The sequence below is a fragment of the Hylobates moloch genome, unplaced genomic scaffold (assembly GCF_009828535.3).
Source record: "Hylobates moloch isolate HMO894 unplaced genomic scaffold, HMol_V3 SCAFFOLD_3, whole genome shotgun sequence".
NCBI classification, from domain to species: domain Eukaryota; kingdom Metazoa; phylum Chordata; class Mammalia; order Primates; family Hylobatidae; genus Hylobates; species Hylobates moloch.
Window position 1 is genome coordinate 67,480,571 of NW_026652278.1, and position 16,537 is coordinate 67,497,107.

The following is a 16,537-nucleotide window of genomic DNA, read 5'->3' on the forward strand; positions in this document are numbered from 1 at the left end:
TACAGTCTCTCAGAAAACAACTGCTATCTCAGTGAACAGGTATTTGCTCTTCAAACCTTGTAGAAGAGAACTCACGTAAATTGAGGTAATAAATGCAGAGTACTACTGGAAAGTGCCTACAGGCTTTCACAGCCATCTTCGTGTCATTCTAACATCAGAATGAAACTTACTAAAAATCTCTTCCATATAATCTAGATAATGCTCCCAAACTGATTTCCTCTTTAATGCTGTGCTTATTTCCAGCTGTTATCAGGGCCTGATTTGAAGACAGAAAAGAGACTATGTTAATATGCACTCTCCCTGAAAGCAGGAAGGAAGTCCTTTGGACTGATTAAGGCCAGCATGACGTTCACAGCGAACAAGCTCGTTCTGGCCAAATTAAAGCAGTAATTCCAATGTTTGTTCCCTGTCAGTCATGTCAGCAGCCAAAAAAGAAAAGCAAGAAAGCGGACGCGCATGCACATGCCCAGAAAAAAAAAAAAAAAAAGACTAGCTTATTACACATCTGCTTGTCTCATACCTGGTATTTGTATCATTCCAAAGAATATATACAATGACTGAGCTTCAACTAGTTTGCATTTACCAGGTAAAATAATTTCAAAACTTACCAGCCCCCACTCCCCAAAACAGTACTGGGCTATACTGAAACCTCAGCATTCCTGATCTCCTACCCCACCCTCCATTCCCACTAAGAACGAAGTCATCTTGTTATGAAATGTTAAGGAGAAAAATTATTTTCTGACGGTTCAGTGATATTAACATCCACATATATGTATTTTCCTCATAGAGATGGCCTTATTTAAGCACATAAATGCAAAGTTAGTCACTTAAAAACTGGCTTTACAAGGCCGGGTGCGGTGGCTCATGCCTGTAATCCCAGCACTTTGGGACGCCGAGGTGGGTGGATCACAAGGTCAGGAGATCGAGACCATCATGGCTAACACGGTGAAACCCTGTCTCTACTAAAAATATAAAAAATTAGCCAGGCGTGGTGGTGGGCGCCTGTAGTCCCAGCTACTTGGGAGGCTGAGGCAGGAGAATGGCGCGAACCCGGAAGGCAGAGCTTGCGGTGAGCCGAGATCGCGCCACCGCACTCCAGCCCAGGTGACAGAGCGAGACTCCGTCTCAAAAACAAAACAAAAAAACTGGTTTTACAAATACAAAAATCAACCAGGTGTGGCTGATTAAACTCATTAAAACTGACTTTTTACAGTTAGAGGTAGTGGGCATCTGTAGTCCCAGCTACTTGAGAGGCTAAGGCAGGAGAATCGCTTGAACCCAGGAGGCAGAGCTTGCAGTGAGCCGAGATCAAACCACTACACTTCAGCCTGGGCGACAAGAGTGCGAGTCTGTCTCAAAAAAAAGAAAAAAAAAATTGGTTTTACAATTCTACACTAAGCTCAGGCCATCTCTCGGATGTGTTGTATGTGCCCAATCTGAATCTATTCACCTTCATAGCCCTCTTCATAAATAAGCAATTTTACTCATTCTCACCCCCTACGCCACAAAAGTACTTGGTTTCTAACACTTCTTTTTTTTTTTTTTTTTTTTTTTTGAGACAGTCTCGCTCTGTCAGGCTGGAGTGCAGTGGCATGATCTTGGCTCACTGCAGCCTCTACCTTCTGGGTTCAAGCAATTCTCCTGCCTCAGCCTCCCAAGTAGTTCGGATTACAGGTGCACACCACCATGCCCAGCTAATTTTTGTAATTTTGGTAGAGACAGGGTTTCACTATTTCAGCCAGGCTTGTCTCGAACTCCTGACCTCAAGTGATCCACCCGCCTCAGCCTCCCAAAGTGCTGGGATTACAGGCGTGAGCCACCACGCCTGACCTGGTTTCTAACACTTCTAACACTGCATATCCATCTCTCACTGTATTCTAACACCTAAGACTACCTTTAGCAATATGGACCTGATCGAAAAAAGGAAAGGAAAAGGAAAAGGAGAAAGGGAAAGGGAAGGGAAGTAAGGAAGGAAAGAAAGAAGAAAGGATCTTGTAAAAGTTTTCACCCAAAACATTTTCACTTTGCCACAACTTTCAAAGCTACCCTTTATCTACTCTTCACACTCCAAATAATACTAACAACTTTAACTGGCAGTAAAGTATAGGAGTAGCAGCTACCATTTATTAAATGCTTATTATGCATCAAGTACCATGCTGAGTTCTTTATGTCATCTCATATATTTATTTTGAGACAGGGTCTCACTCTGTCATCCAGGCTGGTAGTGCCAATCATGGCTCACTACAGGCTTGACCTCCTGGGCTCAAGCATCCTCCCACCTCAGCCTCCCGAGTAGTTAAAACTACAGATATGTGCCACCACTCCGACCTAATTTTTTATTTGCTGTAGAGACAGGGTCTCCCTAAATTGCCCAGGGCAGTCTTGAACTCCTGGGCTCAAGCAATCCTCCAGCCTCGGCCTCCCAAAGTGCTGAGATTAGAAGGCCTAAACTACCTCATCCAGCGTGTCATCTCATTTAATCCTTCCTACAACCCTCCCAAGTAGGCTATAAAGATTTGGAGAAGTTAGGCCGGGCGCAGTGGTTCACGCCTGTAATCCCAGCACTTTGGGAGGCCGAGGCGAGTGGATCACGAGGTCAGGAGATTGAGACCATCCTGGCTAACATGGTGAAACCCTGTCTGTACTAAAAATACAAAAAATTAGCCAGGCATGGTGACGGGCGCCTGTGGTCCCAGCTACTCGGGAGGCTGAGGCAGGAGAATGGCGCGAACCCGGGAGGCGGAGCTTGCAGTAAGAAGAGATCGAGCCACTGCACTCCAGCCTGGGAAACAGTTTAAGACTCCATCTCAAAAAAAATAAAAATAAAAATAAAAAAATATTTGGAGAAGTTCATTTGTCCAAGTCCACACAGACTGAAGAACTCAAAATCAGAACTAAGTCCATGTGTCTGAAGAACCAAAGATACTGTTCAGGTGGGGTGGCTCACACCTGTAATCCTAGCACTTTGGGAGGCCGAGACAGGTGGATCACCTGAGGTCGGGAGTTTGAGACCAGTCTGATCAATATGGAGAAACCCTGTCTCTATTAAAACTACAAAATTAGCTGGGCGTGGTGGCGCATGCCTGTAATCCCAGCTACTTGAGAGGTTGAGGCAGGAGAATGGCTTGAATCCGGGAGGCGGAGGTTGCAGTAAGTCGAGATCGCACCACTGCATTCCTGCCTGGGCAACAAAAGCGAAACTGCGTCTCAAAAAAAAAAAAAAAAAAAAGAACCAAAGATATTAACCATTGTTCTATTTTATTCCAAATGCTTTTATTTCTGTCTTCACTACAAGATTAAGAAAGCACAGCCTTTCTGTCTGGCGGCAGCCATCAGGTAAGCCAAGATAAGTGCATACAAGTATATCCAGGAGCTATGGAGAAAGAAACAGTCTGATGTCATGTGCTTTCTTCTGAGGGTCCACTGCTGGCAGTACCGCCAGCTCTCTGCCCTCCACAGGGCTCCCCACCCCACCCAGCCTGATAAAGCACACCAACTGGGCTGCAAGACCAAGCAAGGTTACATTATATATAGGATTCGTGTTCGCTGTGGTGGCCGAAAACACCCAGTTCCTAAGGGTGCAACTTACGGCAAGCCTATCCATCGTGGTGTTAACCAGCTAAAGTTTACCTGAAGCCTTCAGTCTGTTTCAGAGGAGTGAGCTGGACACCACTGTGGAGTTCTGAGAGTCCTGAATTTGTATTTAGATCTATGACTTAAATATTGGATTGGTGAAGATTCCACATACAAATTTTTTGAGGTTATCCTTGTTGATCCATTCCATAAAGCTATCAGAAGAAATCCTGACACCCAGTGGATCACCAAACCAGTCCACAAGCACAGGGAGATGCGTGGGCTGACATCTGCAGGCCGAAAGAGCCGCGGCCTTGGAAAGGGCCATAAGTTCCACCACACTATTGGTGGTTCTCGCCGGGCAGCTTGGAGAAGGCGCAATACTCTCCAGCTCCACCGTTACCGCTAATTTAAGACAGTCATGTCTGCTTACAGGTGTTGTCCGTTAAAGCTAGTCTGCAAATTATTTAATGAGCGCTTTGTCAAATTAAGAAAGTTAAAGTGAAGGCCGGGCACGGTGGCTCACACCTGTAATCCCAGCACTTTGGGGGGCCGAGGCAGATGGATCACGAGGTCAAGAGATCGAGACCATCCTGGCCAACATGGTGAAACCCCATCTCTATCAAAAGTATAAAAATTCGCTGGGCGTGGTGGCAGGCGCCTGTAGTCCCAGCTACTCGGGAGGCTGAGGCAGGAGAATGGCTTCAACCTGGGAGGTGGAGGTTGCAGTGAGCTGAGATCGCACCATTGCACTCCAGCCTGGGCGACAGAGCAAGACGCCGTCTCAAAAAAAAAGGAAGTTAAAGTGCAATAATGTGTGAAGACAGTAAGTGGTGGTGTATCTTGTTTCCTTTTTTTTTTTTTTTTTTTTTGAGACAGAGTCTCGCTCTGTCGCCCAGGCTGGAGTGCAGTGGCGCGATCTCGGCTCACTGCTACCTCTGCCTCCCGGGTTCAAGTGATTCTCCTGCCTCAGCCTCCCGAGTAGCTGGGATTACAGGCACCCGCCACCATGCCCAGCTAATTTTTTTGTATTTTTAGTAGAGACGAGGTTTCCCCATGTTGGTCAGGCTGGTCTCAAACCCCTGACCTCGTGATCCACCCACCTCGGCCTCCCAAAGTGCTGGGATTACAGGCGTGAGCCACCGCGCCTGGCTGGTGTATCTTGTTTCTAATAAGATAAACATTTTTGTCTTTGCTTTATCTTATTAGGGAGTTATATGTCAGTGTATAAAACATACTATGTGGTATAATAGGTTTAAAATAAATTATTTAAAAGAAAAAAAAGCAGAGCATGGACATACATATGTAAAAAAATGAATCTTGACCTAAATATTGCATCTTGTACAAAAAAATTAACTGAATCATAGATCTAAATATAAAAAACCAAAACTATAAACATTCTAAAAGAAAACCTTCATATTTGAGGGTTAGGAAAAAAAATTTACTTTTTTTTGAGATGGAATTTCACTGGTTGCCCAGGCTAGAGTACAATGGCATGATCTCAGCTCACTGCAACCTCCGCCTCCCAGGTTCAAGCAATTCTCCTGCCTCAGCCTCCCTAGTAGCTGGGATTACAGGTGCCCGCCACCATGCCCGGCTAATTTTTTGTATTTTTAGTAGAGATGGAGGTTTCACCATGCTGGCCAGGCTGGTCTCGAACTCCTGACCTCAAGTGATCCACCCACCTTGGCCTCTCAAAGTGCTAGGATCACAGGCGTGAACCACCACACTGGCCAGGAAAAGATTTTTTAGACATAACATCAAGAGTACAACCCATTAAAAAAAAATCAATAAACTGGACTTTATCAAAATTTAAAACTTTTGCTCTACAAAAGACATGAATAAGAGAATAAAAAGAGAAGCTACAGATAAGGAGAAAGTATCTGAAAATCACATATCCTCAAAAGGACTTGTATCAACAATATATATAAAGAACCCTAAAAACTCAACGATAAGAAAACAATCTGGCCGGGCGCAGTGGCTCACGCCTGTAATCCCAGCACTTTGGGAGGCCGAGGCAGGTGGATCACGAGGTCAGGAGTTCAAGACCAGCCTGGCCAATACGGTGAAACCCCGTCTCTACTAAAGATACAAAAAATTAGCCGGACATGGTGATGCATGCCTGTAATCCCAGCTACTCGGGAGGCTGTGCCAGAAGAATCGCTTGAACCCAGGAGGCGAAGGTTGCAGTGAGCCAAGATTGAGCCGTAGAACTCCAGCCTGAGTGACAGGGCGAGACTCCATCTCAAAAAAAAAAAAAGAAAGAAAGAAAAGAGAACAACCCAATTGTTGTTGCTTGTTGAGGCGGTCTCACTCTGTCACCCACGCTAGAGTGCAGTGGCACCATCCTGGCTCACTGCAACCTCCATCTCCTGGTTCCAGTGATTCTCGGGCTTCAGCCTCCTGAGTAGCTGGGATTACAGATGTACACCACTCTGCCTGGCTAATTTTTGTATTTTTAGTAGAGATGGGATTTCACCCTGTTGGCAAGGCTCGTCTCAAACTCCTGGCCTCAAGTGATCCACCCACCTCCATCTCCCAAACTGCTGGGATTACAGGCATGGGGCCCTGCCCCCCGCCAAACAACCCCATTGTAAAACAGGCAAAAGACATGAACAGACACCTCACCAAAGATAATATAAGGATGGCAAAAAAAAGCACATGAAAAAATGTTCAACATCATTAGCCATTAAAGAAATGTAAATCAAAATCACAATAAGATGTCACTACACAGCTACTAGAATAGCAAAAATAACAAATAGTGATAATATCAAATGCTAGTGAGGATGGAGAACAACTGGAATTCTCATAAATTGCTGTTGGGAATGCAAAACAGTACATGCATTCTGAAAAACGGTTTGGCAGTGTTTTATAAAGTTAAATATACACCTACCATACATCACAGCAACCCCATTCCGGGGTATTTTACTGTAAAGAAATGAAAACTTATGTTCACACAAAAACCCGTACACAAATGTTTACAGCAGTTCTAATCATAATTGCCAAAAACTGCAAAAACCCAAGTGTCCTCCAATGGGTGAAAGGAGAAACAAATTGTAGCACAGTAGGATATGACCCAGAAATAGTAAGGAACAAACTCCTGAGACACACACAACTTGGATGAATCTCAAAAGCACTATGCTGAATGAAAGAAGCCAGTTACCTACTGTATGATTCCATCTATATGACATTCTCAAAAAGACAGAACTAGAAATAATAAACAAAACACACACACACACGAACCACACACACACGATAAAACTACGGTGAAGAAAAGCTCAGTGACTGCCAGGGGTCGTGGGTGAGGAAGAGATGACTATAAAGGGAGAGCATGAGGGAGTTTTTGGGGTGGAACTGTTCTGTATCCTAATTGTTGTGGTAGTTACAGAAATCTAAACACGTTTTAGAATTCATAGACATGTATACTCCAAGAAAGTCCATTTTAATTATAATAATTTTGAAGATAAAATTGAAAAAATTTAATTCAGAGGATAATTGGTTAAATAGGGGTTTAAAAAGTTAGTCTTACCTCTTACTGTATATCAAAACATATTCTAAATTAACTAAAAAGCTAAATGTAAATTATGAAATAATACTGATTTTTTTTTTTTTGAGACAGCACTGTCGCCCAGGTCGGAGTGCAGTGGCGCGATCTCTGCTCGCTGCAAGCTCCACCTCCCGGGTTCAGGTCACTCTCCTGCCTCAGCCTCGCAAGTAGCTGGGGCTACAGGCGCCCGCCACCACGCCCGGCTAATTTTTTTTTTTGTATTTTTAGTAGAGACGGGGTTTCACCATGTTAGCCAGGATGGTCTTGATCTCCTGACCTCGTGATCTGCCCGCCTCGGCCTCCCAAAGTGCTGGGATTACGGGCCTGAGCCACAGCACCTGGCCTGATTTTCTTAATATATATGATGCTCCTACAAATAAATTTTTAAAAAGAACACTCCCAAAGAAAAATGGGCCAAGACATGAATAAACAGAGTTAAGTACAAGAAAATACTTTATCTCACAAATAATTGAATAAATAAACAGTAAAGCAATGAGACAGTATTTTTTTGTCAACTGAAATACAAAAAAAAAAAAAAAACCAAAAACCTTAAAAGAATGATAACATCCAGTACTAGCAAAAGTGGGAAAGGAAACCTAAAGAAAACTCTAGTTTGGAGCATAAAGTGCTATAAGATTTCCTGAAGGTAATCTGGATGTCTATACATGTTGAAAAATTCACACATCCACATATACTGTTTTTTCACTTCCAGGAACTTAAGTAAAATAATCCACTAGTGCAGAAAAATGTATTCAGCATACTCATAACAAAATAGAAATTAAAGTTAATTACATATCCATATAATAGAACAGTAAGTAGCCATTACAAAACCAAATTACCTGAACAGTTAATGAAATCAGATTTTTGTTTTGTTTTGTTTTTGTTTGTTTTTTGTTTTTGAGAAGAGTTTCGCTCTTGTTGCCCAGGCTGGAGGGCAAAGGTGCAATCTCGGCTCACCGCAACCTCCGCCTCCCAGGTTCAAGCGATTCTCCTGCCTCAGCCTCTTGAGTAGCTAGGATTACAGGCATGCGCCACCAAGCCCGGATAATTTTGTATTTTTAGCAGAGATGGGGTTTCTCCATGTTGGTCAGGCTGGTCTCAAACTCCTGACCTCAGGTGATCCACCTGTCTCGGCCTCCCAAAGTGCTGGTATTACAGGTGTGAGCCACCACACCCGGCCCAGATTATGTTATTTTAGTCATCACTGCTATAATTTCCTACTTGTTCTCACGAAGTAGGTTTTGTGGGTTTTTTAGGTTTTGTGTGTTTTTTGCTGTGGGTTTTTTTTTTTTTTTTTTTTTTTTGAGACAGGGTCTGGCTCCACTGCCCAGGCTGGAGTGCAATAATACAATCTCAGTTCACTGACACCTCCACCTCCTAGGCTCAAGCCATTCTCCCACCTCAGCTCCCAAGTGACTGTAACTACAAGCACACACCATCATGCCTGGATAATTTTTGTATTTTTTGTAGAGACAGGGTTTTGCTGCTATGTTACCCAAGTTGGTCTCAAACTCTTGAGCTCAAGCAATCTGTCTGCCTCAGCCCTCCACAAAGTGTTGCGATTAGAAGCATGAACCAACATGCCAGCCAAGATTTAGGTCTTTCTTCAATGACAAAACAGTGTTCATGGTAGAATGATTACGCTTTCAAAGAAACTAGAATATAAGATTATATATAAGCTAAATTTTATTTTATTTATTTATTTATTTTTTTTGAGACGGGTTTTTACTCTTCTTCCCCAGGCTGGCGTGCAATGCTGCGATCTGGGCTCACTGTAACCTCCGCCTCCCAGGTACAAGTGATTCTCCTGCCTCAGCCTCCCAAGTAGCTGGGATTACAGGCATGTGCCACCATGCCGAACTAATTTTGTATTTTCAGTAGAGACGGGGTTTCTCCATGTTGGTCAGGCTGGTCGGTCTCGAACTCTTGACCTCAGGTGATCTGCCCGTCTCGGCCTACCAAAGTGCTGGGATTACAGGCCTGAGTCACCACGCCCAGCCTAAATTTTATTTTTAAAATGTATGTGAGTGGGCCAGGCGTAGTTACTCACACTTGTAATCCTAGCACTTTGGGAGGCTGAGGCAGGCAGATCACCTGAGGTCAGGAGTTCGAGACTGACCAGCCTGACCAACATCAAGAAACCCTGTCTCTACTGAAAATACAAAATTAGCCAGGTATAGTGGCGCATCCTGTAATCCCAGCTACTCGGGAGGCTGAGGCAGGAGAATTGCTTGAACCCGAAAGACAGAGGTTGTGGTGAGCCAAGATCAAGCCATTGCACTCCAGCCTGGGCAACAAGAGTGAAACGCTGTCTCAAAAAAAAAAAAAGTATGTGAGTGTACAGACACATTGATACACACACATATATAGTAATGATGTAAGAGCATCTCTCAGTAGTGGAATTATGGATGATTTTTTATTAATCTTTTCTGTATTTTCTAAATTTTCTATAATAAACATATTGCTTTCATACTTTTTTGAATCAATATACATTTTTTAAAATCAACTAATTGATATCCAAAATGAGTTTAAAACTTGTTTTCTAATCTGAATTATCTGCTATTATCCTAGTCACAAGCATTTCACTGTTATCTAAGTATGGCAGTTCTACATGCAAATTTGTCGTTTAGTTACTAATCCCAAATGAGCCATGACTGCCCAAAGTCAGAAGATCTACAGATAATGGCATCTCATTAATATTACCACCCAAAAGATGCAGAATAGTGTGTCTATTAGGATGAAACTTTTGTGTCTTAATTTTTTTTTTTTTTTTTTTTTTTTTGAGACAGCATCTCACTCTGTCTCCCAGGCTGGAGTGCAGTGGCACGATCTTGGCTCACTGCAACTACCATCTCCCAGGTTCAAGCAATTCTCCTGCCTCAGCCTCCCAAGTAGCTGGGATTACAGGCACACACCACCATGCCCAGCTAATTTTTTTTGTATTTTTAGTAGAGACGGGGTTTCACCATGTTGGCCAGGCTGGTCTCGAATTCCTGACCTCAAGTGATATGCCTACCTCGGCCTCCCAAAGTGCTGGGATTACAGGCATGAGCCACTGCGCCTGGCCCGATATGTGTTAAAATTTTTTAAAGACATTTCTGTAATATATAGAAACTTATGAGCTGATATGTCCATACACTTTTTTCTTCAGTTCAATATAAGAAGCCATAAGAAATAGTTATCTTTTTTAGTGGGGGAAGAAGTTTACAACTCCCTACTGTTTATGAACCATTTTTGTATTCTTTTTATATTTAACTTTTTTCTTAACCTTCCTGTTTTGTTTGCACTTACCATGGAGCACTTCGCCAGTACTTCCTCCTGGAATCTCAGGAATCCTTCCTGAACCTCAACTTCATTGAGGAAAAAGGCAAGGAAGTGAGTGAAGGGCTGCTTTCTTCTAAAAGTGTCCAAAAGAACATCAATCCGTGTTCGGGCTGAAATTACACCATTTCGATGCTGGCCAGTGATTACTGTAAACAAAGAAGAAAGGGTAAACTGCTCAAGGACCCCCAAATGCTTATAAAACAGGACCTCTTGATACTGTCACCTCTGAGGAGCTAAAGCAGTTCTGAATGAGTATATGAATCTAAACAGGGGACAATAATAAATGTAAGAAAACTGCTAATTAATTCAATGTAAGCAGAATGAGGCTTAAAAATAGAATATCCTTGGCCAGGCACGGTGGCTCATTCCTGTAATCCCAGCACTTTGGGAGGCCGAGACGGGTGGATCACGAGGTCAGGAGATCGAGACCATCCTGGCTAACACGGTGAAACCCCATCTCTACTAAAAATACAAAAAATTAGCCAGCCTGGTGGCGGGCACCTGCAGTCCCAGCTACTCAGAAGGGTGAGGCACAGATGGAGTGAACCTGGGAGGTGGAGCTTGCAGTGAGCCAAGATCGCGCTACTGCACCCCAGCCTGGGCGACAGAGCGAGACTCCGTCTCAAAAAAAAATAATAATAAGATATCCTTAAGACAGCTTATAAAGTAGAAAAATGAATTCAAATACTACAAAGCAAACCCCTGCTGGTAGGAATGTAAAATGATGTAGTCACTATGAAAAAGTTTGGTAATTCCTTAAAAAGTTGAACATGGCTGGGCGCAGTGGCTCACGCCTGTAATCCCAACACTGTGGGAGGCTGAGGTGGGCAGATCACTTGAGGTCAGGAGTTCAAGACCAGCCTGGCCAATATGGCAAAACCCCCTCTACTAAAAATACAAAAATTAGCTAGGTGTGGTGTCACATGCCTGTAATCCCAGCTACTTGGGAGGCTGAGGCACAACAATGGCTTGAACCAGCAAGGTGGAGGTTCCAGTGAACTGAGATCATGCCACTGCACTCCAGCATGGGCAACACAGCTAGACTCTGTCTCAAAATAAATAAATAAATAAAGAAAGAAAGAAAGAAAGAAAGAAAGAAAGAAAGAAAGAAAGAAAGTTGAACATAGACTTACCATATAACCCACAAATTCTACCCTTAGGGATACCCAAAATAAGTAAAAACAGAGAAAGAAAAAGGGAAGGGGAGGGGGAGGGGGGGAGGGGAAGGGGGGGGGGAGGGGAAGGAAGGGGGGGGGGGTGGGGGGATGGGGAGGGAGAGGGGGGAGGGAAGGGGTGATGAGAGAGGGGAGGGGAAGGAAGGGAAGGGAAAAGGAAGGAAAAGGAAGGGAAGGAAAGGAAGGAAAGAAAAGAAAGAAGGCAACGCATGCTCATGCCTGTAATCCCAGCACTTTGGGGCAAAGGCCAAGGCAGGAGGACTGCCTGAGGCCAGGAGTTCCAGACAGCCCAGGCAATTTACTGAAACTCTGTCTCTACAGGGGTTGGAGGTGGGGAAGCTTCTGATGTTCCATTGCCTGAGATTTCAAAACAGACAAGACCGGATCCTTGTCTAGAGGATTAAAAGCTACTAGATCATTTCCTTCTCTGATTTCTCTAATTTAGGAGACACAAAAGAAATGGGTAAATGACAGCAAATATCACATGAATGCAACTGCAGACTTGACTTCACATCACAATTCAATTTACTCTAACCAGTACATTTGGTTTTTCTATATACTTTACTTCTCTATAAGATCAATAAGCCAGTTTATTTATTTTATTTTATTTTTGAGACAGTCTTGCTCTGTCACCCAGGCTGCAGTGCAGTGGGACGACCTCGGCTCACTGCAACCTCCACCTCCCAGGTTCAAGCGATTCTCCTGCCTCAGCCTCCCAAGTAGCTGGGATTACAGGCACACACCACCACAGCTGGCTAATTTTTGTATTCTTAGTAGAGACGGTTTCATCATGTTGGCCAGGCTGGTCTCAAAATCTTGACCTTGTGATCTGCCCGACTCAGCCTCCCAAAATGCTAGGATTACAGGCGTGAGCCACCACACCCAGCTAATTTTGAATTTTTATTTTTATTTTTTGAGACGGAGTCTTGCTCTGTCACCCAGGCTGGAGTGCAGTGGCACAATCTCGGCTCACTGCAACCTCCATCTCCCAGGTTCTAACAATTCTCCTGCCTCAGCCTCCCAAGTAGCTGGGATTACAGGGGTGTGCCATCACACCTGGCTAATTTTTTTTTTTTTTTTTTTTTTTTTGAGACAGAGTCTCACTCTGTCACCCAGGCTGGAGTGCAGCGGTACGATCTTGGCTCACTGCAACCTCCGCCTCCCGGGTTCAAGCGATTCTCCTGCCTCAGCCTCCTGAGTAGCTGGGATTACAGGTGTGCACCACCATGCCCTGCTAATTTTTGTATTTTTAGTAGAGACAGGGTTTCACCATGTTGGTCAGGCTGGTCTCAAACTCCTGACTTTGTGATGCGCCCTCTCGGCCTCCCAAAGTGCTGGGATTACAGGTGTGACCCACCACGCCCGGCCGGCTAATTTTTTTGTATTTTTAGTAGAGACGGGGTTTCACCGTGTTAGCCAGGATGGTCTCGATCTCCTAACCTCATGATCCGCCCACCCCAGCATGAGCTAACACGCCTGCCTAGTTTTTATTTTCTCTTTTTTTGTTTGTTTGTTTGTTTGTTTGTTTGTTTAGAGACAGAGTCTCATTCTGTCACCCAGGCTGGAATGCACTGTCGCAATCATGGCTCACTGTAGCCTCGACTTTCCCAGATAAAAAGATCCTCCCACCTCAGCCTCCCAAGTAGCTGAGACTTACAAGCACGTGCCACCACACCCAGCCAATTTTTGTGTTTTTTTGTAGACATGGGGTTCTGCCATGTTACCCGGGCTGACCTTGAACACCTGGGCTCAAGTGATCCTCCCACCTAGGCCTCCCAAAGTGTTGGGATTACAGGCATGAGCCACCAAGCCCAGCCTGACACACTAGTTTTTCACACTGCAATATTTGTGCTAAGTTAAAATGGAGTCTTTATAGCCTGTCTACCCTTTTCTGGATAAGTTCTGGAATGACTCTAGTATATTAAAATGGCTAGGGTCTCCACATTTACACCACGTTATAATTTTACTGCAATAAAAAATATTATATAACTTACTACACAGATAGAAAAAATGGGGAACATATAACAAGTGTTAATAGCAATTATGTTTGGGGTTCATGTTATAAGACACTTCCATGTATACCTTATATATAATTTCTGCAAGCTTTCTCTTTTTTGAAAGCATGTATTAATTTTATAATCAGAAAAAATTAAGGCTGGGCATGGTGGCTCATACCTGTAATACCAGCACTTTGGGAGGCTGAGGCTGGCTGATCACCTGAGGTCGGGAGTTCGAGACCAGCCTGACCAACATGGAGAAACCCCCATCTCTACTAAAAGTACAAAAGTAGCCAGGCATGATGGTGCATGTCTGTAATCCCAACTACTTGGTAGGCTGAGGCAGGAGAATCACTTGAACCCAGTAGGTGGAGGTTGCAGTGAGCCAAGATTGCGCTGAGCCGACATCGCGCCAATGCACTCCAGCCCGGGCAACAAGAGTGAAACTCCATCTCACAAAAAAAAAAAATAGATGAAGTTTTAATGCAATTATAAAATGACTTTGGTATTTGTAACTTGAATGTTAAAACTTAAGGAAAATAAAATTTTGCACTTATAATTCTAATAAACTGAATATTTACTTTAATAAAAGTCCTTCCAAAGGCTGTTAAAAGTTCTAATGCTAGAGTTTGTTGACATTACCTAGAGAAAACTGTATCACTGCACTGGCCAATATGGGAGCCCACATGCAGCTAGTTAAATTAATCAGAATTCAGTAAAAGTAAAAATTCAGAAAAAAAAAAATTCAGTTCCTTTCATACTAGCAATATTTCAAGTACTCAAAGTCATACATATGACCAGTACCTGACACGTGTGGCTCCTGTGCTAGACAGCACGGATATAGAACATTCTCACCATCACAGAAAGCTCTTTTGGACAGCACTGTTGTCCAAAAAGTCAATTGCTACTTATCTGCTGTCAAGGTGATTATTCTTTTGTGTGTGTGTGTGTATGACAGGGTCTCGCTCTGTCACCCAGGCTGGAGTGTGGTGGCATGAACATAGCTCACTGCAGCCTCGACCTCCTGGACTCAAGTGATCCTCCCACCTCAATCTCCCACAGTGCTGGAAGTACAGGTATATGCCACTGTCCCCAGTCAAGGTGATTATTCTTACATAACATAAAACGAAAAAGAGTACTTATTACAATCTATGAACATTTATGGAAAATGGGGCTAGGCACAGTGACTCATGTCTATAATCCCAGCACTTTGGGAGGCCAAGGAGGATTGCTCAAGCCCAGGAGTTCAAGGCCAGCTAGGGCAACATAGCAAGACCCCATCTCTACAAAAAGTATTAAAAATTAGCTGGACATGGTGGCAAGTGCCTGTAGTCCCAGCTACTTGGAAGGCTGAGGGAAAAGGATTGCTTGAGCCCAGGAGTTCAAGGCTACAGTGAGCTATGATGGAGCCAATCAACTCTAGCCTGGGCGACATGCTCATGCCTGTAACCCCGACACTTTGGGAGGCCAAGGCAGGCAGATCGCTTGAGCTCACGAGTTCGAGACCAGCCTGAGTAATGTGGCAAAACTTTGTCTCTACAAAAAATACAAATAAATTAGCCAGGTGTGGTGGCGTGTGCCTGTAGACCCAGCTATGCAAGGCTGAGATGGGAGGATTGATTGAGTCCAGGAGGTAGAGTCTGCACTGAGCTGTGATCACGCCACTACACTCCAGCCTGGGCAACAGAGACTCTGTCTCCAAAACTAAAATAAAATAAAATAAAGGACTAAAAGGCCGGGCATGGTGTCTCATGCCTGTAATTCCAGCACCTTGGGAGGCTGAGGCAGGCAGATCACTTGAGACCAAAAGTTCAAGATCGGCCTGGGCAACATGGTGAAATCCTGTCTGGATAAAAAATAAATAAAAATTTTTAAATGAAAAAAGAAAAAAAAATGTACTTTTTCTGTGTTATTGGAATTATTGGAGGTTGCTGCACTCTTTGACTTTAAAAAAGTTCCATCGGCCGGACACGGTGCTCACGCCTGTAATCCCAGCACTTTAGAAGGCCAAGGTGGGTGGATCACTTGAGGCCAGGAGTTTGAGACCAGCCTGGCCAACATGGCGAAACCCTGTCTCTACCAAAAAATACAAAAATTAGCTGGGTTTGGTGGCACATGCCTGTAGTCCCAGCTACTCGGGAGCCTGAGGCAGGAGAATCGCTTGAACCTGGGGAGCGGAGATTGCAGTAAGCTGAGATTGCACCTCAGCACTCCAGCCTGGGTAACACAGCGAGACTCTGTCTCAAAAAAAAAAAAAAATACTCCATCCTTCCAGAATGAGTTTACAGTTTTGTCCAAACAATGCCCCTCACTCAAAGCCATTGCACATACAACAAAAGCCTATGCCCTCGGCTTACACTGAGGCTTGGTACAGACACTTTCTAACTTGATTTATACTGCTAAACTATTTTTCCTTATCAGAACAGTTATTTGAGTCAAGTTATATTATTTTAATCATTACTCTTATAATTTCCTTCCTGGTCTACAAAATCAAGGGTAAAAAATTGAGAGCACAGTGGAAAAGGCTGAACTTTATTTCATATTCACTGATCTCATTGATTTTCTCTAATTCTAATTGGAAACAATTCACAAATCCATTTCAAGGTACCAAAGCATAAAAAGAAATCTCCTAATACACAGTGAAATCTAGAAGCTTTATTCCATCAATGTATGGTAAAGTATAAAATTAAGGCCCAGGTACTCAATCAAAATAAGGTTATATAATTCCATCTTTCCTCATTTGGGAGACTGGTACTGATAAACCATAAAAAGGCCCATAGCTGGCCAGGCACGGTGGCTCACGCCTATAATCCCAACACTTTGGGAGGCTAAGAGGGGAGGATCACCTGAGGTCAGGAGTTCAAGACCAGCCTGACCAACATGGAGAAACCCCGCCTCCACTAAAAATACAAAATTAGCCG

General features: G+C 43.6%; 1 protein-coding gene and 1 pseudogene across 6 annotated transcripts in view; one reads left to right on the forward strand and one right to left on the reverse strand.

Annotated features, from left to right (window-relative positions):
- Positions 1-16,537, reverse strand: part of ASCC1 (activating signal cointegrator 1 complex subunit 1) — a 126,245-nt gene that overhangs the window by 95,835 nt on the left and 13,873 nt on the right. For all 6 annotated transcript variants that reach the window (XR_004245488.2, XM_032139518.2, XM_032139522.2 and 3 more), the window contains one exon: positions 10,412-10,590. Coding sequence is in view for 5 of the 6 variants with exons in the window: in XM_032139518.2 (XP_031995409.1) it covers positions 10,412-10,590 (179 nt within the window). In the remaining variant the exon portion in view is untranslated. The remainder of the gene's footprint in view (positions 1-10,411; positions 10,591-16,537) is intronic.
- On the forward strand, positions 343-3,982 carry LOC116478193 (large ribosomal subunit protein eL15-like; annotated as a pseudogene).